The sequence below is a fragment of the Myotis daubentonii genome, chromosome 8 (genome assembly GCF_963259705.1).
Source record: "Myotis daubentonii chromosome 8, mMyoDau2.1, whole genome shotgun sequence".
In the NCBI taxonomy this organism is placed as follows: domain Eukaryota; kingdom Metazoa; phylum Chordata; class Mammalia; order Chiroptera; family Vespertilionidae; genus Myotis; species Myotis daubentonii.
In genome coordinates, this window is record NC_081847.1 from 75,162,405 (window position 1) to 75,185,389 (window position 22,985).

The 22,985-nt window shown below is 43.2% G+C and overlaps 1 protein-coding gene across 3 annotated transcripts in view; it reads right to left on the reverse strand.

Annotated features, from left to right (window-relative positions):
* Positions 1 to 456: 456 nt before the first annotated feature.
* The window catches only part of DHX35 (DEAH-box helicase 35), a 65,381-nt gene continuing 42,852 nt past the window's right edge, over positions 457 to 22,985 (reverse strand). Inside the window, exons 14-23 of one of the 3 annotated variants that reach the window (XR_009454198.1) lie at positions 21,134 to 21,188; positions 17,677 to 17,772; positions 15,776 to 15,870; positions 14,057 to 14,134; positions 12,360 to 12,489; positions 9,971 to 10,052; positions 7,957 to 8,028; positions 7,255 to 7,366; positions 3,669 to 3,833; positions 457 to 1,589 (exon numbers count right to left, since the gene is read on the reverse strand). Coding sequence is in view for 2 of the 3 variants with exons in the window: in XM_059707078.1 (XP_059563061.1) it covers positions 1,545 to 1,589; positions 7,255 to 7,366; positions 7,957 to 8,028; positions 9,971 to 10,052; positions 12,360 to 12,489; positions 14,057 to 14,134; positions 15,776 to 15,870; positions 17,677 to 17,772; positions 21,134 to 21,188 (765 nt within the window). In the remaining variant the exon portion in view is untranslated. The remainder of the gene's footprint in view (positions 1,590 to 3,668; positions 3,834 to 7,254; positions 7,367 to 7,956; positions 8,029 to 9,970; positions 10,053 to 12,359; positions 12,490 to 14,056; positions 14,135 to 15,775; positions 15,871 to 17,676; positions 17,773 to 21,133; positions 21,189 to 22,985) is intronic. The other 2 variants (XM_059707078.1, XM_059707079.1) reach the window with 2 other exon arrangements.

Consider the following 22,985-nt stretch of genomic DNA (forward strand, 5'->3'; position numbering starts at 1 on the left):
CTCAGGACCAGACACCCACAGGCAGAGGCGACCAGTGCCGCCGGGCTACCCCAGGCTGCGTCCCCCACCATGGCCTCTCATTTTGGATCTCTGGTCTCACTCAGAGGGTGTGGCTCCTCCACACTTTCCTCCTTCCACCCCAACAGAAGCTTATGGGGACCAGCCCTGGCCCTAAATTCAGACTTTCTCCAAGCAGGTACTTCAGACCTCTCTACAGGAAGACCCCAATCGAACACTGGCAAGAATTCTTGGGACTTCATTTAAACTGCGTTCCATGGTTTGCTGTAGTGAGGCCTTGAGGGCGTGTGGTCATGTGACCTTGCTGGGTGGGCTTCCTTGTCTACCTGACCCCTAAAGCCGCCGCATGCCACCGCATCAGGTTTCTTAGCTAATGTCAGGCCCTCACTCGGGAGAATGAAGTGGATCATCTTAAAACACAGACCATGAGAACCGGGGTGGGAGGGAATACATTTACTTTAGGTATAAAGGTTTGCTATTATTAACAGGTTATCACTATTATTAACACGTTTACAAAATGGAAATAAAAATGGCATACACGTTTGGTGCCAAAGTGGCAGGTACATACTAAGATCAGTATAAAAATAAACTTTCAAACTACATGTTCTTAAAATAAATGTCATTGAAACAGGATGGTGACCAAATCTGGACAGGTCACGTGTTGAAATGCCAACCTCTCAGCAAAGAAGCCTGGGCAGCAATGAGACCAGTGCCTGCTGGAAGAGCCGCCCGCGTTCTCGCAAGAACCCGGCAAACGAACCAAAACAAATGCGTAAGTTCTGTTCCTGAGCTAGAGAAGCTGAGAGTCTCGACGCTGCTGGGAGCTCCTGCCGCAGAGGGTCCCCGGTGGGGCTGAGCTGATGGGTGTTCACGAGTGCTCTGCTGGTGGCAGGGGGCGTGGTATCTTACTTCTGTAACAAAGAACGGTGCTTGAGTCCTCTCCGTCATCACCAATCCTTGTGAGTTTTCTGGCCGTAGATAAACAGGGACGTGCGCAAAAGGGGGAACCAGAAGCTGCTTGGTCCGGGAGCCCTCAGTGATTTTGGTGGAAATCACAGCGTTTCCAGGGTCTCTCCCTCCGGAGATGCACAGATTCCCATCTGGCCCTCACTAGTCGACACAGCTGTGCCCCCCAGGAGAGAACAAAGCCAGCCCAGCAAACCCTCTGTGCACTCGACATGGTGCCTCAGCCGGCAGTGGCTCACTTTCCTCCTCCGTCCCCATTAGGCTGGGCCAGGACGGCGTGCCTGTGGGAAGTGGCAGGCTGGGTCAGTGAGGGTGCCGAGTGACCAAAGAGCAAAGACCTGCCAACCCCCTCTCTGCCTGGGTGCAGCACGGCAGGGTGCCTGCCCACGCACAACTCCTCCGGGATCCCAGCGAGGAATGCAATGCTGAGGGGAGCGGGAAGAATGGGCAACGGCCCCCATCAGGGCAGCTGAAGGTCCACATGAGCCAAGGACAGCTCACTGCGCCCCGAGCTGGGAGAAGCAGCATGGAGGAGCGGGCCCCAAGCAGCCCAGCTCTGCTCACTGGTCTTGGACCTTGGCCCTTTTGGCTTTTAGGGACAGGTGCTGCAAGAGAAAAGAGAACCTCGTAAGTGGGGTTGGTTAGACAAAGAAACCAGGCTTCAACAGCAGTCCCGGAGAAATAGCCAATCAGAGCTTCCATCCGGTTCATACCTTCTCGGTTAGTGCCGTGCCCCTCAGGCGTCTTCAGGAGAAAAGCACAAGCAAGCAAGAGGGAACGCCTGCAGCAAGCCGCACAGCCCGAGGCCGGCCCGCCAGGGCTCAACCTGGGCACACGGGCTGTGAGGATGCTGTCCGTGAGACGCGGTCTCCCTCTGCCCAGTCCTCAGGACAGCACTGCAGCCAAACACCTGTGCCCGGGGGACTAGCTCAGGCTGGACATCACCTCGTTTCCATGAAATCCTTAAGAATGGTCAGGGAAAGGGTACCGTCTCCCGAGGAACAGGAACAAGGAGACACATTTTACCGAGTGGCTCAGATGCAGGCACCTGTGCTCCAGGCCCCAGGCCCCAGGAAAAGGGTACCTCCCAGTGACAGGTTTTCCCTTCAGAAACGTTGCTCTCTACCAGCATAAATAACATAGAAAGCATAACATGATAACCATGGGCATCAGATAATAGGACTGACGGAGATAAACATTCTAAGGCAGCGATTTTCAACCTTTTGCATCTCATGGTACCTTTGCATCTCTGAAATTCTGCAGCACATCAAAAAATACAATTTTTGCTGATCTGACAAAAAATAAGTATAATTTTGATTCATTAACACCGGACAGCTATTGTGTTGGCTGCTGTCATTTTTTTTATTTGACATTCTAAGGGAAAAGAGGTCAGTGCATCTGACTAGTCAGGTATCGTGTGTTTTGGTTGTGTTTGTTTTTAAATATACTTTTATTGATTTCAGAGAGGAAGGGAGAGGGAGATAGAAACATCAATGATGATAGAGAATCATTGATTGGCTGCCTCCTACATGCCCCCCACTGGGGATAGAGCCCACAACCCAGGCATGTGCCCTTGATCAGAATCAAACCTGGGACCTTTCAGTCCACAGGCTGACGCTCTATCCACTGAGCCAAACCGGCTAGGGCAGGTATTATGTGTTATTAAAATTCTTGCAGCACACCAGTTAAAAATCGCTGTTCCAAGGTAAAGCCCAAAGTGCTAGAAATCCTAAAATATGCATTTACGACAAAGTGTATAAACGTAAGTTTTAAATAAAGAGCTTCAGTTCACCAACTGAGGTATCTCTGATACCCCCTTAATAATCATAAACAAACAACCAAGAGATACCTAAGGCACGTCACCCTAACACGCGTGAGATCTTCCCTGGAGGAGTTCCAGCCCTGACTGCCAACAGGGCCAGCCTGTCATCCCCCAAACCCCAGGTTCAGTGCCCGAACCCCATTTCCCAGCACACCCACTGACTCGAGACAGCGATCTCCATGGCCGACAGAGAACTGCCTGCAGCCCTGGGGATCGCAGGGTGCCAAAGAAGACACAGCACACCAGTGAGCACGACAGAGAGGATTGTGTGGACAGGACACACGTGTGAATTTCTAACTGCTTATGCCCAAGAAAGGACCAGTGTAGGCTCTTGCAAAGGTGCTGGTTTAGAGGTTTTCCCCAGACTCCAAAGCTATTTCTAAGAATCAGGGGGGAAAAATAAAAAATTAAGGTCTTAAAGGCAAATCTCTGAACAGGTCACCCTGTTTTTCTCCCTGGCTGTGGGTCTTGTTGAATTTTTCTCAATTTTCTCACTTCACTTGATGTGACCCCTACCACTAACGTTAGACACTCCACAGCCTTAGCTTGGGAATGGGAGATGACATCACCGTGCCTGTGGACCATTTTTGGTGCTCATTTCTGGGAAGAATGTTGAGTCTAAACAAAGCCGACTCCGGACCATTTCAGGCCTCTTTACAAGGGGAGAGTGACACTGAACATCAACGGTAATGGAAAGTCACCTAAGGTGCCAGGAACAGAGCCGGGCATGTGGGTGGGCCTGGGCAGTCACGAGGTGCTTCACTGTGTTCAACAGGCGCATCTACCATCCATGGGCACCACTGAGGTCTGCAGGGCTCTTGGAGAAAGCAATTCATTTTGGACTAAAAGTTAACAGCGGTACCTTTGGACTGTCTAGTCAGGAGGGGCTGCGGTTCTCGGGGAATTTCAGGGCCTCGCCTGTACAGTAAGGTTGGTGAACCAGGCGATTTCTAAAGGTCCCGGCCTCTCTAAAAATAACTGATCACACAATGATCAGAGTAGAGCTGCTGAGTTGAAAAGCAGGCATCTGGAGAGAAGAGACAAGTGTGGAAATTCGTGTAGTCATTTTCTTTAAACCTCAGGGGCTATTTGCTCTTTAACTTTGTATCTTTGAGCTGAGAAGGGAAAATGACTCAGCTTCGAGGTAATTCTGTTCAGCAGGAGCCTTGGGCTCTTTAGGGTTCTCCTCTAACTGCTTGCACCTCGTCCCTTTAACAAGCATGTGTACAGCTGTCCATTCTTCCCAACTTCTTTGCCTTTCTAATCACTTCTCTTGGACTTTCCACCTGAGAGGTTTTAAAGGAAAATAGTTTCTTTCACTTTAGTTTATCCTATTCTGTCAGCCCAACTACGGAGACAACACATTCTGCACTGTTACCAGTCCCTGCAGCTGGTCTCATTTTGGACTGAAATATCTTTATGAGGAAATGCTTGAAATGTTTTTTTGTTTAATTGGATAAGATTTAAATATTGTAAGAAAATATTAAAAAGACAATTGCCCTTTATATCACAAGAGAGATAGATGAGATTCTTCCATTTACAGCAGTGGTTCTCAACCTTCCTAATGTCGCGACCCTTTAATGCAGTTCCTCATGTTGTGGTGACCCCCAACCATAAAATTATTTTCGTTGCTACTTCATAACTAATTTTGCTACTGTTATGAATCGTAATGTAAATATCTGATATCCGAACAAAGACCACTAGGGGGTGCACCAAGGAAGCATAACAAAATGCGGAGACAAAGAAACAGGACAAAGTTGTCAATGGAAGATATAGAGTTCAGAACCACACTTTTAAGGTCTCTCAAGAACTGTTTAGAAGCTGCCGATAAACTTAATGAGATCTACACGAAAACTAATAAGACCCTCGATCTTATATTGGGGAACCAACTAGAAATTAAGCACACACGGACTGAAATAACGAATAATATACAGACGCCCGACAGCAGACCAGAGGAGCGCAAGAATCAAGTCAATGATTTGAAATGCGAGGAAGCAAAAAACATCCAACCAGAAAAGCAAAATGAAATAAGAATCCAAAAATGCGAGAATAGTGTAAGGAGCCTCTGGGACAGCTTCAAGCGTACCAACATCAGAATTATAGGGGTGCCAGAAGATGAGAGAGAGCAAGATATTGAAAACCTATTTGAAGAAATAATGACAGAAAACTTCCCCCACCTGGTGAAAGAAATGGACTTACAGGTCCAAGAAGCTCGGAGAACCCCAAACAAAAGGAATCCAAAGAGGACCACACCAAGACACATCATAATTAAAATGCCAAGAGCAAAAGATAAAGAGAGAATCTTAAAAACAGCAAGAGAAAGAAACTCAGTTACCTACAAGGGAATACCCATACGACTGTCAGCTGATTTCTCAACAGAAACTTTGCAGGCCAGAAGGGAGTGGCAAGAAATATTCAAAGTGATGAATGCCAAGAACCTACAACCAAGATTACTTTATCCAGCAAAGCTATCATTCAGAATTGAAGGTCAGATAAAGAGCTTCACAGATAAGGAAAAGCTAAAGGAGTTCATCACCACCAAACCAGGATTATATGAAATGCTGAAAGGTATCCTTTAAGAAGAGGAAGAGGAAGAAAAAGGTAAAGATACAAATTATGAACAACAAATATGCATCTATCAACAAGTGAATCTAAGAATCAAGTGAATAAATAATCTGATGAACAGAATGAACTGTAGATTATAATAGAATCAGGGACATAGAAAGGGAATGGACTGACTATTCTTGGGGGGGGAAGGGGTATGGGAGATGTGGGAAGAGACTGGACAAAAATCGTGCACCTATGGATGAGGACAGTGGGTGGGGAGTGAGGGCGGAGGGTGGGGCGGGAACTGGGAGGAGGGGAGTTATGGGGGGGAAAAAAGAGGAACAAATGTAATAATCTGAACAATAAAGATTTAATTAACAAAAAAAAATAAAATTTTAAAAAAAATAAAATAAAACAAGATACCATTTCAAAAAACAAAACAAAACAAAACAAAACAAAAAATATCTGATATGCAGGATGTATTTTCATTGTTGCAAATTGAACATAATTAAAGCAGTGATTAATCACAAAAACAATATGTAATTATATGTCTTTTCCGATGGTCTTAGGCGACCCCTGTGAAAGGGTCATTCAACCCCCAAAGAGGTCGCGACCCACAGGTTGAGAACCGCTGATTTACAGGGTCACAACTCAGATGTTCCCGGGAGCTGAACAAGGGAAGCCAGGGCTGCGCTGTGAGCCTGGAGGGTCCTTCCTAGCAGGCCGTCCTTCTCCAGGCCCTGTTGTTGCTGCCACGCAGACACTCAAGCTCCATGTAGGCAGATACTTCTGCTTTCAAGAGAAACCTGAGGTGGCACCTCATTTTGATTTGCATCTCTCCATGGACACAGACAATAGGGGAGTGAAGGCCTGGGGTGAGGGGGCGGGGCAGGCTGGGAGAGGTCAATGAGGGAAAAAGGGGACATATGTAATACTTTCAACAATACAGATTTTTTAAAAAAAGGAACCTATAATCTATATTTAATGTGAAATCTCCCAATTTTTAAATGTACCAATTTTGGGTTAAAAACACTGCAGTCTGGTTATAACCCTGATGAAGTTACAGGTTTTGGACATTCCCTCTGAGGTAAATGATGGTAAAAACCAGATAAAATATCCGATGCAAATGTTTTCAGGCACCGGGCAACAGACAGCACAGGGCTATAATCCTGCAGAAGGAGGAAACTCAAGGTGAGCTCCATATTCACCCCAGGTTTCTGCCTGGCTCTGCAAACCTTGGCACACAGAAGTATGTGCATCCTAAATAGAGAACAGTGTGCGGGACAGAGGAGACAGGTGAGAAGAGTCCAGGAAGCCTGAGACAGCTGGAATTCACGGACCAGGTCATAAGAAAGGGAACAGCTCCAGAAATCTCCATGGGGCCACCCTTGAGTCTTTGGCTAAGTACTAAGCTGCACATGTGCAAGCCGAGATTCAATAAGGCTGGCCAACAAAAGTGGTTGGGAGTTGTGAGCTGACTGGGAGAGTCTGGAGGTCTGGACAGTATCAAAGTCCTCTATCAAAGTCCTTCTCCTAAGACACTGAAATCTGTGGTGTCTGTCTCTCCAAGATAACTAAATTCACCTGGAGTTCTGACCACAGTGCAAAGACCTCATTAAATACCCTAGGCATTCAGTTGAGACATCAAAAAGTCATCATGTATTGGGAGTATGGCTACTTCAGACCAGTCCTACTAAAGACTAAAATCAAGCCTCACTGCAAGTAAACTATAAGCAAGTACTTTACCCAGAATGGTCGGAGGATATGGTAAAGGCCATTTCACCTTACATGCTATTAGGGGGATAATTTCAGGCAGTGAATTGGGGAATAAGTGTGTGTCTAAAAATATGAAGAGGCAGGTTAACAGGCAATTTTGGGGGACAGACTCTGTTCATTCCTACCGTTCCTTGTTGATAAAAGTGTGGAGCTAGCTCCAACAGCCAAGCAGATTCAATTGCAGTGACATCTCTCATATAATACTTGGAGGTTTGTATAACTTCATTGTAGATAACCCTGAAACAGGAAAGAAACATGAGCTAATTTCCTATGTCTTCTGATGAGAGTCAGAAATCACCATTAGAACTGATCACCTTTACTAGGTGTGTATCCTGTGTGCCAGGCACTACATTCACAAATGCACTGTGAGTAAGAGTGTGTCCGTTTCACAGATGAGACTTAGGTCCTACATGATTTCTGAAACATCTCAGCCATCCCTGACTCTCCTTGGTACAGGAGGTGCCAACCTCAACTCTTCATGCACCCCTCTATCAAAGTCCTTCTCCTAAGACACTGAAATCTGTGGTGTCTGTCTCTCCAAGATAACTAAATTCACCTGGACCTGAATTCATCTCCACACAGCTGTGCTCAGTGCAGGGTTTCTATGTTTGCTGAATGGATGAGTGAGTACAGGACCATCACCATTTGCTTAAGGGGCTCTCTGATAGAGCAGAAATTCCATAAACGACCCAGGATAACAAAGTCAATAGCAAAGTGTCCTGGGCGCCTGTCCGAGGTGCTGTGCCAGGCAATAGGGGCCCAGAGATGAACAGAACTGGGCCTCTCCTTCGACACATTAAAGGCTAAGAAGCAAGAGGGTGGCTTACCAGCGAGGGGGCTTCTCTGCATAGAGGACTGACGCAGGGTGGATGTGTAGTTCATGATCGTCACGGATGGTCCTTGTAAAACAGAAGAATTTTATCGGAAGCACATTATAAATACTTACAGCAAGACTCTCTGAGAGACATGTTTAATATTATTAAAAATGCATGCAGACTGTACTTCACAGGAGCACAACTATTCTTTCCATCTTCTCTTATGCCCCTCAAAGGCCTCTCCCCCACTGCCACCCCAGAAGTCAAGAATAAATCATGCAAACAAAAGAAGAAAAGAAAAGCAACACATGGACATTCAGAAAAAAAGTTTAGAAATATATGGCTCTGCCAATGCTTATGTTTGTCATTTGTAGGTTTTCTTTCAAAATAATTTCCTTGGAAACAAATAATATAAATTATTATTTCTATTAAACAAAGCTAAATACTAAAGACTATGGGGGAGATAATAAGGAAACAAGAAAGCTCAATATTGAAGTATCCATTTTGCTGAGAAAATATTTCAAATTCCAACTCAGATTTGAATCAATTTAATTAAAAAAAACTTACTGAGCACACAACTATCAATAAGATCTGATCACAAGGGAGCATTCACACATTCACAGATTAGGATGTCACTGCCTGAACCACAACCACAGTTTATGTGGGTGCCAGGGATCTGTGTGTCAGGCAAGTGTTTCAAGCACCAGGACCGAGCTCCCCTCCAGCACCCGGGGTCCTAGCTGTCCTACCAGGTAGTCTGAGCTGACCGACACTGAACTTTGCCAAAAAGGGACTCAGGACTGTGAAGCCTCCTATATAACCCATATTTTTGTTGAGGACACTGGAGAATTTTTTTAAAATGCTACTAGAAATTGCTAATTAATACTGCCGAGGAGAACGGGGCAATCAAGGTGACAACAAAGTAATGGTGCTCACTGGAGAGGATCATAGGCCCCTCAGCGTTGCCTCCAACATGGACAGCTCAGCGTTGGGAGAGGAGCTCCTGTGATGGGCAAAGAATCATGATACTGACAGACTAGACTACTTGGCCTGGAGTGGCAAAAAGAACAAAGCGGAGATAAATGTAAAGTGCTATACTTAGGTTCAAACTGATAGTAGATGGAGACTTGGTTTCCAAAAATGAAAAGGGGGGTGGGGCGGGGGGGGTTCAATGCAACCCTGGACGTGTTAATAAAGCCCAGTATCCAGGGCATCACAGCTGACCTCAAGGTAACAGGACTGAAATGTCCTCTGAGGGGAAAAAGCTAATGACAAACTAATATATGAAGGGAACCCAAAGAAGAGCTGGGGAGAAAGCCTTTTGACTGCTCCCTTATTAAGTAACAGATTGTTATGGTCGCCGCACTTTAAACGGGCTACAGAGAAGTTATGAGACCAAAATGAGCTGAGAGGAAACACAGACTAAAAGGAACAATTCAAAGTAGAATGATTTAGTTTGGAGAAGAAAAGTTAAGCTATACATTAACTTTTACTATATTTTAATATACTAAAGGCTATTAGGTGGGCATCAACCACCAGTTGCCTCGAAGCACAGGCTGCAGTCTGTAGTGGGGGGGCAGGTCCAGCACGTGAAGAAACACTGGCCAACATCCAAAGACCCCAATATGGCCACAATGCACCGGGGTAAGTGGTGGCTTCAATCCTGCAATTCTCTAAAATTATCTGAGCTACCCAGTGACAAAAGTAACTCCTCTAGCAGAGCATCTTCAATGGTTCTTTCTAGTCCTAGTATTCTACTATTGGAATGGAAATGTGACAGCCTCCTGACTTGTAAATTATCATCCTTCTACAACATGTGGACTGAATATTTGAGAATCATTTCCATAAAGTTAAGAGACTTTGCTTAAAGCTATATAGCTAAGAACTCACCTTTGGATAGAAGCACAATATAAAGAAGAGAAAATCCTTTAATTTCTCTCCTTTTTCTGTACATCAGCTTTCTATGTGGTTTGGACATTTTTAAGATTTCTCCTTTAATAAATGACTTCATAAAGTATCATGTTACCTATAAGCTCCAGTAGAATGAAATCTTGCGGCATTGGCAAAGAATCCCGAAACGATGCACCTCAGAACCGGATCTGGATCACCTACACAAAGCAGCCAACAGAATGATGGATGAGACCCTCGCCTCTGTATACTCTGTGTGCTCACGCCTGTGCCGCAAGGCCCCACCCCAGGCTGCTTCGAACCACCTGGCAACCTGCAATGGCTGCTCATGGAAACATGCTGAACTGTGCTGTGCCTTTAACTTGGGACCCAAACCCTCCTGGGCAACAGATGCCCAGACCAAGGCTGGGCACCAGAACTTCAGAGAGTACTCCGCTGGCTGGCCAGTGACCTCAGGAACTCCTTTCTAGGAGAGCATCTTGTGGGAATGATGCTCTTCTCACAAGACACAAACTGGGACACTCACATTACATTATTTCTGTGGTTATAAGCTACAGTGTGTAATTCTTCAATTTTCAAATTCCATTTTAATGGGTGTCTGTATTGCTACAGTAAACATCCTCCAAGGATAAAGACTTCCATTTATTAGATGATTCCCAAAGGTTACATCCCAAGTTTTTGTGCGAACAGTGTCATTTATGTGTCTACTGACATACCATATTTCATCAATTCTAAGACTCACTCTTTTTTTATACTTTAACTCACTGAAATCAGGACAGCATTTTATAATTATAATTGGTGGCATCATTTTTCTTCCTTAGTGGCACATAAAATAATGGCATGCCTTATTCATAATGGCATTTAGATTCAATGAAATACAGTTTGTTGATAAATAAGTACACAAAAAGGTAGTATAATTTACAAAATCAACAGTGTATGAGAATATCAGTTTCGCTGCATTTTTACCAGCAATGTTTTGACAAAAAAGTACCTCTTTTTTTAGCACAGAATTGATGAATCTCAAATTTATACCTCTAACCACAATCGGATCCGAGAAGCAAGCCCTTGTTTCCAACTGGCCATGAGACATTTCCATGTAGAACAAAAGGGGTGAAAAAATGGTTCTTGGGGAGCAAGTGGGAGGAAATCTTGGATAGTACAGTACTTAAGGCCCTCAAAGTTCAATCCTTCCCTACAAAATCTTATTCCTTAGTGTTTAATTCCTCTCATTAGGAAGAATGTAATGTAACTTTTCTCTCGGGAGAGGGGTTGATCACGAAAAATAGGTTAAGAAACACAGACGCAGAAGACTGCAACCTCTCTGCTAGGTGACAGGCACTCAATCCCCATGATACTCGCTGCCTCCTGGCCTCATTTTTCTCATCTATAAAATGGAGGTAACGACTGGATTGTTGTGCACATTAAAGGAATTAATATATGAAAACACTCCGGACACTGCCTGGCCCATTACAGGGAAGTACTAAGGGTGCTGAGAGTAGACCCCCAGAGTGCCTGGCACACTGTAGGTATTCAAACGACAACTGCTGAATGGAGGAGTGCACGCGTCACTTCCTCAGGAGTGTAGCTTCTGAGCCACACACAGACCTCCCCTGCTGTAACCAATTGTGTCATCCTGAACTTAACTTCTCCCCAGGACTTGACATCTCATCTGTAATATAAAGTTTGGGTAATAATTCCCACACCTCGCAGAGTGGGAGACTGAGAGAACTGTAGGACCTCTGTCACAGTGTAATGTAACCCAGTGTGTCCCCACTTCATGGTAGTCACTGCCACTCCAGAGGCCAGAGATTGTGCCTTACACAGCACTTCTGTCTCATCCTGGTGATGGCCCAGGTTAAACACACAGCACTTGCTTTAAAAATACTGTATTTGAAAGTAAAATGTAACTTATATGTCATAGCCATAAGTACTGTCCACTTAAAAGTAATTTTTCTTACAAAGACTCCAGGGGAAAATTAACTATATAATGTGCAATGATCTAAAGGTTAATGATTCTTTTTCTTTTTTAATAATACATTTGTGGTTTGTTTTGTTTTTTAATATATTTTTATTGATTTCAGAGAGGAAGGAAGAGGGAGAGAGAGACGGAAATATCCATGATGAAAGAAGAATCATGGATCGGCTGCCTCCTGCACACCCTCTACTGGGGATCGAGCCCACAACCTGGGCATGTGCCCTTGACCGGAATCGAACCTTGGACCTTTCAGTTCGCAGGCCCATGCTCTATCCACTGAGCCAAACCGGCTAGGGCAGGTTAATGATTCTTAAGTGTTCTCAAGGCTTATGAAAATTTTTTATCAATAACCCTCAGACATAAAAATGAACCTCCTTAAGAAAAAATATGCTACTTTTACACACAGCTTTTCATCGACACAGGTCCAGAACACACTGCACAGCCTCACACCACACCCAGCATGAGAATCCTAACAGTGCAGCTACACCGAGCAAAGAAAGGAACATCACCAGCAGTAGCAGCTTATTCTTACCTTCACTCGATTTCTTGGGCACTTGAAACTTGACAAGAAGCTTTTTCAACTGTTCTCTTACTGTCGCAGCTCTGACAAGACCCTTGTAATTCAGGAAATGTTCCTGACACCACTGAGAGTTCTTGTTGTGCTACAGAATAATCCAGAAGGGGGGTGAGTGAGGAAACCACAGACAGTTTCTTGACCACAGCTAGACTGTGAAGATCCTCATTTTCTCTTCCTGCACTTGCTCACTCAGTGGGATAAGATCTTCAGACCGCAACTGGCCCTTTTTTGGGCCAGATGTTGAGAGGCTGGCAAGCTCACCATCTGACTGCTCTTTGATCTCACTCTCTGCTTAAAGGGCAAATGAGAACTTAATGACAAGCAGAGTTGTCAATCTTAATGACAATCTTAAATACCTTCCTACGTGAGTGGCAAACTACCAAACAGAATCACTTCCCTACGGTTCTTTGTAAATCAACGTTCCTTCCTTTGTTGGCAGTGCTTGAACTTATCACTTTATGGGACTGCAGGCAAGCAATGACACTTGCCAATTCAGAAATAATTTCCAAATTGCTATTTGTCCTGAAAGTACAATTTTTCTATCAACAGAACTTAATTCTTAATTCTAAAGAATGATCATTATATCTTAGATCAATTATTGCCACGGGAATGTACCTTGGAAATTATAATATAAGCCAGGGAGGAAAGCGTTTTAAATAAGAAAATGAAAACACAGAAGATTTCCCAGAAAGCAACCACAGAATAACACAATGAAGACCTGTAACTGCATTCCACTGGCAGGGGGAGCTTTAGGTTGGGGATGATATACTGCACATATACAAACAAATCTGAACTGATTTAATCCATGATTAATAATCTCAGTAAGAGATCAGTTTTTTCCTGAAAACTGAATAATCTCCGTTCAGATCTCTAACACAAAAAGTTAGTGTTTCTCCTCTGCTAAAAAAGTATTTAAAAAACGAATGAAAGATATTGAAAATCTGAAATATCTCATCCCCCCCTTACATCCATCCTTTCTTTTATATGAGAGGTTTCTATTTTCATTGCCTTCATCATCTTTAGATCTCTCTTTTTAGAAATTTTTAGTGATAACTTTAAGCTATATTATTTGCTTACTTAAATATTCTTACTTCTACAGAATATTAAGAATAATAAAAATGAACATCACCTAAGGCTAAATACAGGTCGGGTACGTAAATGTACATGGACCCTCACATAAATGTCTTCCCATAAGCTTGTCTGCTGCTGAGGAGAGGTGGCTGTGTGCAGTCTCAAACGCACATAAACAGCTCTGAAGAGTCAACTAAACCTACAAGGACACCTCGCCTCACTAATTATTTCCAGGAAATGTCACAGAAGTTCCTATTCAAATGCTGGCAGTGCTGTGCAGCAACACTGGGTGGTGAGAGACAGAGTGAGGGGAGAGGGGCGAGGAGGGCCTAGCGGGCAGGGCAGCTTGCTGCTACAGGCCTCGCCTCTAGGCAGAAAGGAGCAAGATTCCTGTGTTCTTTCAGCAAAACTGCATCACAGTCTCAGGCATGGGCCAACCCATAGATTAGAAGTATTGGCCATATGTAACAGGAAAGTGAAGAGGTCTCCTGGCCATTCCTTTATGAATGGAACTTCTGGACTCCTGGCTCCAGAGTGAACAGGTGTGTGGAGGGGGCCTTTCAAGCAGTGGCCGTGCTTACTTTGATAAATGCCTCGTACACGTTGAGCATAGTGAGATGATCACCTTCCTCCACAGCAAATTTTCGGTGCACTCGAATCTGGAAAGAAAAAAAAACACTTAGAGGTTGACTCCTGTGAGCTTCTCGTACTGGGAGGTAACATACAATGAATGGCTCATGGCTTGTAGATCCAGAAAGACCTGGTTTGCACCATTCTAGCCCCGCCATTTCCCGAAAGACCTCAGATCGGTTACTTAACCTTTCTCAGCCTTAATTTCCTTATCTATAACATCAGGATATGAAGCCTATCTACCAAGCTTGCTGAGGAACTGAGATAATTCACTGTGAAGTACCCAGTACAGTTATTAGATAAATACTAGTGCTCCTGTCTCTCTCCTCCTCTGTGCAGGTAATATCATCTCTTTCAGAACTCTTCCCAGCCCCTAATGGAATGGAATGTCCAGGCAGGGGCCAACTGTCTGGCACATGGTAGACACTCATGTTTCTAGGCTACCACTCAGAACCCATCCCTAAATTTTTCCTTCTGTAATATCCTGGGCAATGCCATCTGCTCCCATGGGTTCAAGGAGCAGCATATACAATATAAGTACAAGTACACTCATACTTATTCACCTCAGAATTTCCTCCTTGTATCAAATACCACATAATTAATCTTCCTTCCATTCATTCAATAACATATATTTACTAAGCACCTACTATAGGCTAGGCACCGTTTTATGAATTTGGGATATAACAGCAAATAATATGGTGGTGAGAAAAATATAATAAACAAGCAAAGTATCTTGTATACTAGGTGGTAAGAAGTATTAGAGGAAAAAAATAAAGCAGGGGATGGTATATAAAGGGGGAGGAGAAATATGTTGTAATTTTAGACAGACTGATCAGAACTTCTGTTTCTTCATCTTGAAAATGAGTTTGCCTATCCTGAGGTAGGATTGTTAAAAAGGCTAATAGAGAAGCAAATAAACAGAAAATGGAGAAAACAGACAAAACCACCTGGGCATGGAGGCAGGAAAACTTTGTAATCTGTGGTTATATGACTGTCAGGGAAGATGACAAGAACCCACAAGGAAGGTCTCTCCTCCCAACTACACATCCAAAGGCAGCCTCTCCGTGCAGAAGGCTGCCGCTTCTCTGGCTTTTCCAACAGCAGCCAACTTTGAACGCATCACTGACCTGCCTTCATCGTATGCCTCACCTGCATGGTGCTCACAGTATCACAACTTTCCTCCACAGTCTTTCCAACATTCATGCTTTCAGTCAATGGTGCCTGGGCCTCAGGCAGGGCCTTGTCATTTCCGTGGCTTGTTTCCAACATGACCAGAATCACCATGCTGTGCCTTACGTCACTAATGTGCCCACTCATTTGCTCCCAGAACAGCCTAAAGGACAAGTTTCCTTACGGGAAAGTCAGTAGGACAATGGTTAAGACTTGCGGCTCTGGACTGTGCAAGGCAACTCCACCCTGGCTGTGCAACCATTAGTGAGTCACCTAACCTTCCTGTGGCTCCATCTCTAAAAATGATTATACCAGCATCTACCTCGTGGTTTACGGTGAAGATAAAATGAAATAATGCACATGTCAGGCACACAGCAAACACTCAAATGCAAACTGGGATTTGCACAGCTCGACTGTCAGCAGTTCTTAGTCGTTTTAATAAGGAAAGCCCAAAGTGAAAGAGACTGGTATGAACAGCTTAGAAAGAACACTGGACTTACTGCCTGAGACTTCTGGTTAGGGGGGACCACAAAGATATTCTGGATCTGCATCATGGCTGCAATGCTGAGAATTTCCTGAGAACAGCCGAAATTTCCTATAAAACACAAAGCACCTTTGATTTCAAACATGCAATGTGTCAACAAGAAGTGGAAGACATTTTCTGATGTTCTCCTTGTACCATACTGCAAACTAAGATATATCCATATATAGCTTGATTTTTAAAGTTTATAATTCATAAACGCTTCGCCCTGACAAATGGAATGTCCTACACCTTGCCTGATGCCTGGAGGTGCTCATTAACTCTGCAGCTGTAACACGGAGAGTGTTACACTCCCTGTGAGCCATGGGGAGCGGGATTGGCCCCACCACTGAGGGCAGGTCGGCTCTACATCTGCTCCCAGCTCTCTTATGTGGACGCCTAGAATTCTGGCAGAAAGCCGGAGAGAGGAAGGGGTCAGGGAATACGTGGTTGTGTCCTTCTGCTGTTTCTCTGCTCCTGGACCCTTCTCTGAGGTGGCCTGTCTGTCAGTAAGGCTCTGGCACCTGGAAAACTGGACCAGGGAAGCACTCTGTGGGCTGCAGCTACTGCTGCTCTGCTGGCCCCTGGGACCAGAGTCTGCAGCAATCAGCCCTCCAGGACATAGACAGTGAGGGCAAACTGCACTGCCTGTCCCACTGCCCCCCAGCTCCCGGCCTCATGAGTGGCACACTCCCCAACTCCAAACTCAGAAACCTGCTGCTAAATGTAAGGCTAAGGTCACGTGGTTTTCCAAAACACAATTATAGTTAACTTTCACCATGCTTAGTTTGACATACAACTTTGTAGATTGCCAATTAATGTAAAAGTTAGATAAAATTAAGAAAACATTTATTTACTTTCCCAGGCCGAGAAAACTATGCTCTCTAGATGATTTTGGTTTCTAAGTATGAGAAGATCTTTAGATGATACACTTTTATCCCTTAATTCATATCCTCACAGAAGTCTGGAGATGTCAGAGAAGTTGGAACCCTTGTGCGTTAGTGAGGGAAATATGAAATGGTGTAGCCACTGTGGAAAATGGTATGGTAATTCCTCAAAAACTTAAACATAGAATTATTAGATATTCCAGCAATTCCATCCTAAATATATACCCAAAATAAGTGAAAGCAGGGACTTGAGCAGATATCTGTACACCCATGTTCCTAGCATTCTTCACAATAGCAAAGGTGGAAGCTCCCTAAGTGTCCATCAACAGATGAATGGGCAAACGAAATGTGATCAATACATATAATGGAATATTATTCAACCTTAAAAAGGAGGGGACATATTGACATGTGCTACAATATGGATGAACCTTGAAGACATACCAAGTGAAAAAGGCCAGCCACAAAAGAACAAATATTGTATGATTCTACTTATATGAGGTTTCTAAAATCAGAAACAAGAAGTAGAATGGTGTTTGCAAGGTCTGGGGAGGGGGAGAGAATGGGGAGTTAGTGTCTAGTAGGTACAGGGTTTCATTTTAAAAAGATTAAAAAGTTCTGGAAATTAATAGTGGTGATGGTTCAACAACAATGTGAATGTACTTAATGCCCCACAGAACTGTACACTTAAAAAATGGTTGAAATGGTAAATTTTGTTATGTATTTTTTTTACCACAGTAACGTCCCTGTTTAAAAAAAAATTCCAAAGGTATTCGTGCTAGGCTCATGAGAAACAAACAGAAGTGCTTACTGAATTAATAAAGACTGACACTGAATCACAAGTTAGCAACATGCCCCAAACCCAACAGCATTAATCAATGGCTCCTTCACTCCCCTAAGTATATTTTACCCTCTTCCCCAGGGTGCACAGAATCCAGGGAAATAACTCCTCTGACAGACAAAATAAAATCAATGAGAACCGTTGGTCTCCACCCACCTGATTCAAGCAGCATTTTTGCAAACATGGGATTCAAAGGAAACTCTGCTATTCTCATGCCAAGTGGTTCAGTTAGTCGACAGTCTTTGTCCAGACCTGCCATGAGAACAACCATCAGAAGGCATGTACCACTGTGTTGAAAGACATACAGTTGTTGAAGAATAAAAGATGATGATGTATGCTGAAAAAAGGTATCCAAAGGATGAATCATGCACTACCACACTCAATCGGACACCTGAGCACCATTACAAGAAAAGATCTGCTTTCAGTTCCTGAATATTTAATTTAAAAAACTGATACTTCCCATGACTTCTATTCAAGGACTTCATTATAAGGAAATGGCCCTGCAGCCTCCTCTTGCTCCCTCTCTCTCCTTGCCCACAGCAGCCTCATTCTGGTCCCATATTCTCCACAGACTGCTCTTTCCAAGGGCCCAACAACCACACAGTGCGAAATACAAAGGGCGCTTCCGGAGGGTCTGCAGCAGCCTTTGACTCTGTAGACCACAGCTTCTTGGAAACTCTTCCCCGGCTCCCAGTACCCCCTCCCCCCTCCTGCTGCTCTGCCACCGCTCCTGCTACCCCCTGTCACCTCTGATCTTCTTCCATGTCCCATGGTAGATGTCCCAGGATGACATTCCATGCCCTCCGTTCTTCCCTTACTATGTGAGCAATTACAGGCCATGATTATGAATCTAAACACTTGCCCAGGTCTCTCTTTGGTGCCAACACCAGAGCTGTCTGTCCAGCTGCTTCCTGGGCAGTCTACTGAACCAGGCAGGCGGACTCCTTCAATTCCCCACATCCCTCCTTGCCTCTTTGCCACTGGCCAATATCCAGAAACTGAATGCCCACAATGTAGACTATTGTTTAGACTATTCCCAAGATGTAGCATTAAAACAAATGATTCTTTAAAGGTGATAATTCAGCTTGAAACTAAATTAAGTTGGGTGTTTCCCTCTATCTTTTCCAGTTAATTTAGGGCCATGAAGAAATAGAAAATATTTTAAATGTCATGCTGATTGAAGGAAAATTAGTCCAAATGAAAAACTTCTATGCATTCAACGTTCTCCCATCCCCATTACAGATAATCCAGGAAACCTTGCTTTCAAGTTCCTATTACAAGCTTGAGAACAGGAGATAGAAACCTATCCTGGCACACATTCACTCTGGGCTGCCTTGATGTAGACCCACCTAAAGGCCTTTTAAATCACTGAAGATCTTTAAATCAGTAACTGGTTATTCCTTCACAGGGAAGTATCATAAATATAATGTCCATAAAGATGGACTCCTACCTCACCCCATACAAATAATTAACTCAAAATGGATCATAAACCCACTAAATGTCAGAACTAAAACTATTTTAAAAACTTCAAAAAAGACCTAGGAAAAAAATTTTATGCCAGTGGGTTAGGCTATGGTTTCTTAGCTATGACACCACAAGTGACAATTGAATTACTTAAAATTTTTGCCCTGGCCAGTGTGTCTAAGTGGTTACAGCATCGGCCTGCGAACCAAGGAGTCATGGGTTCGATTCCCGGTCAAGGGCACATGTCTGGGTTGCAGGTTTGATCCTCGGCCCCAGTTGGGGCGTGTGCAGGAGGCAACTAATCGATGTATCTCTCTATCCCTCTCATGTCACTATTTCTTTCTTTCTCTCTCTCTCCCACCACCCCCTCCACCCCTCCTTCCCTCCATGCCATTCTCTCTAAAAATCAGTGGGAAAAAATATCCTCCAGTGAGGATTAACAAACAAAATGTAAAACTTTTGTACTGCAAAAAAGTGAAAAGCCAGCCCTGGCTGGTTTGGCTCAGTGGATGGAGCATCGATCTTTGGACTGAAGGGTCCCAGGTTCGATTCCGGTCGGGGACACATGCCCGGGTTGTGGGCTCGATCCCCAGTGGGGGATGTGAAGGAGGCAGCCAATCAATGATTCTCTCTCATCATTGATGTTTCTATCTCTCCCTTTCCCTTCCTCTCTGAAATCAATGGAAATATATTTAAGAAGGAAGGAAGAAAAAATAAAGTGAAAAGCCAACCCACAGAATGGGAGAAATATTTACAAATCACAGGCCTGAGAAGAAACGTGTACCCACACTATATAAAGAACTCCTCCAACTCAATAATAAAATGACAATTCCCCAAAATTAAACATGGGCAAACATTTCTCCAAAGAAGATATACAAGTAGCCAATAAAGGTGCCCAACACCATTAGTCATTAGGGAAATGCAAATCAAAACCCAAGATACCACTTCCTATCCACTAGGATGGCTATAATACGAAAGATAATAACAAGTATTAGCAACTTTTTATTATGTGAAGAAATTGGAAACCACCATACATTGTTGGTGAGATGTCCATCAAAAACTTGTATATGAATGTTTATAGCAGCATTATGTATATTAGCCAAAATGAGGAAACCAACCCAAAGGTCCATCAACTGATGAGTAAATAAGAAAAATGTGTGGTATATCCATACAATGGAATATTATTCAGCAATAAAAATAAATAAAGCATTAATATGTGCTCCAAAATAGACGAATCCTGAAAACATGCTGAATGAAAGAAGCCAATCACAAAAGACCATATATTATATGATTCCATTCATATGAAATGTCCAGAATAGGCAAATCTATAGACAAAGAAAGTAGATTAGCAGGACCCACCCTGGGAGGAGGAGGGGAGAGGGAATGAGGAGTGAGTGCTGATGGGTACAGATTTCTTTCTGGAGTGATAAAAATTTTCTAAATATTCTAAACTTGTGGCAATGGTTGCACAACATTGTGAATATACTGAAAACCATTGAATTGTACATTTTAAATGGGTAACTTACACCTCAATAAAGATGTTAAAAGCAAAAAAAATAATCTAAAACCTCCACTGAAACATACTACCAAAATGGATATTATATTAACTTGGGGCAATATTCACAGGAAAAAATACGTATTTCCTGAGGTGGTGAATTTAGGTGACAATTTTCTCTCTCAAGGGAAATACTACATTTTCAAACAATGAGAGAATACAGATTCCCCCATAACATGGTGTTTCCTTACCCAGGCTGGATGCTACCCAAATCTCCACAGGGAACGAAGGCTGAGCCACAGACTTCAGGATGGGGGGGAGGGACAGAGAAAAAGGTCTGGAGAGGTGACACCTGAAATACTGGTATAAAATCTCCTGGATGTCTTTAGGAGGGGGCTTGGCACTGCTGATGGTTATGAGTAGCTTTTAATGTACTGATATGCTTTATTAATTCATTGTCAGGAGTAGACGTCATGTACTATTAATCACACTTCCTATTTCTATAAAGCTTAAGAATCCTTAAGAGGATTATTTATGTGTGGAGAATCAATGCCATTCCTGAAGATACTAAGAGCCCTAAAGTGAATACAACCTAACATCACATATTAGTGAACAGCTCAGAGAACATATACTAGTAATAATAGATAGGCATACCTCCCAGGGCATAGAGTAGCTCCAACGCTTGAACCATCGACTGTGCTGGAGGGGGCTGTAAAAAATATAAAAATTAATTAATTTCTTCAGGTGACAGACATAAAAATGTGACTATTTCCAGATCGAATCCACTCTCCCCTCCACGTGGCCCATACTTCACCTCCATGCTCCTATACATAATGCTGGTGCCCCTTAACATGTCCTTTCTATACATCTCAGCATCCTTAACACTGCTTAGCCTTTAATCTCAGCTTGATTAAACCTTTCCCATGGAGGCCCTTCCTCAAGCTTCCCTCTATCAGAAGTGGACTACCTTGAACTACTTCCTTGTTTTTCCTAAACTCACATCAGACAGTTCTAATTTTCACTGCCTAGTCTCAATCTTCTACTACCCAAAATACTGCACTACTGGTTGGCAACTGATCTTTGTATCACCCAGAGACCCTCCAATCCTTGCCTATAAGTGGTAACTGACATGCAATTGAATTTGAAGTCCTGAAAATAATACAGAATGCCAGATAACATAAAGTTAAACAAAGCAACTAGTAATATTGTGACCTTCAGTCTGATCTAGATCCTCACCTCCTTCTTTCCTTCCACAAATCTTTACTGAGCATCTACTAACTGCCAAGCACCATTACTACTTACTGCTAAATGACTTCATTTATAATAAGCCAGGTAATAAAATTATAATAGTTTTCAAACTGTGTGGTTTCTTTTTAAAAAAAATGTTTTTATTGATTTCAGAGAGACAAAGGGAAAGGGAGAGAGATAGAAACATTGATGAATGATCGATCGGATTCCTTCTGCACACCCCCTGAGATCAAGCCCTGATTGGAATGGAACCATGACCTCCTGGTTCATAGATTGAAATTCACTACTGAGCAACACTGGCTGGGCTGGTCTAAATGCATTCACATAACAAACATATTATATGTATCACACTGTTTTAGTTCAATTTTACAGATGAAGAAATTAAAATCAGTAAAAGACATTTGAACAGGGTCAAGTAGGCAGCTGATGTATGGCAAAGCCAGAAACTGAACCCAGGTCTCACTTTTTTTACTCTACCCCACCCACTGACAGCCAAGGAACAACGTTGTACTTTTAAAAGTTGTGATGACTGTACACACACACACATGACGGTAAGAACTATACCTAATTCAATACACAGAGGACATTCCACACATCATGGTTGACTAAGTCATGGAATTGACTCACTAGCCTTTCCTCAGTGCCTCTGACATCCGACTTTACAACAGAGGCAAATACACAGCATCTGAGTGGAGGAGCATAATCTCTCTGGGATCTTTACCCTGAGATTACTGAGAGCTGACAACAGGAACGGCAAAGCACTGAACTAGGTTGTGAATACTTACAGAACAAAACTCGGCAAAGCACTGAACTAGGTTGTGAATACTTACAGAACAAAACTAACGAGGTCCTTTATGAGTCCTTCCAATCTTTTACCCTATTTCTAGTCAATCACTAAGTCACCTTTTAATTCTTCTCTTTGAATTTATTATCAATCCACAAAAAAGAACAAAACCTCTCTCCTCACAGCCATAATAGTTTCACCTGAATACACATCTACTACATTTACCAGCATTTCTCTATGGCCTCATCTGATTTGGGATCATATGCAAACAGTTTTAAGATAGTTGGAAGGACTGGGTATGTATAATTTTAGCTGTTTTTCCTTACTGTTTGATTTTCTGTTTTCATTGTTTCTTGTACCCACAGGAACTTCAGTGATTACTTGGGAGAGCTGAGTAACATTCCAACAAGGTCATACATACTGTGTAAAATATGCAATTTTCTTATTACTGGGCAACTAAGTTGTTTTCAGTTC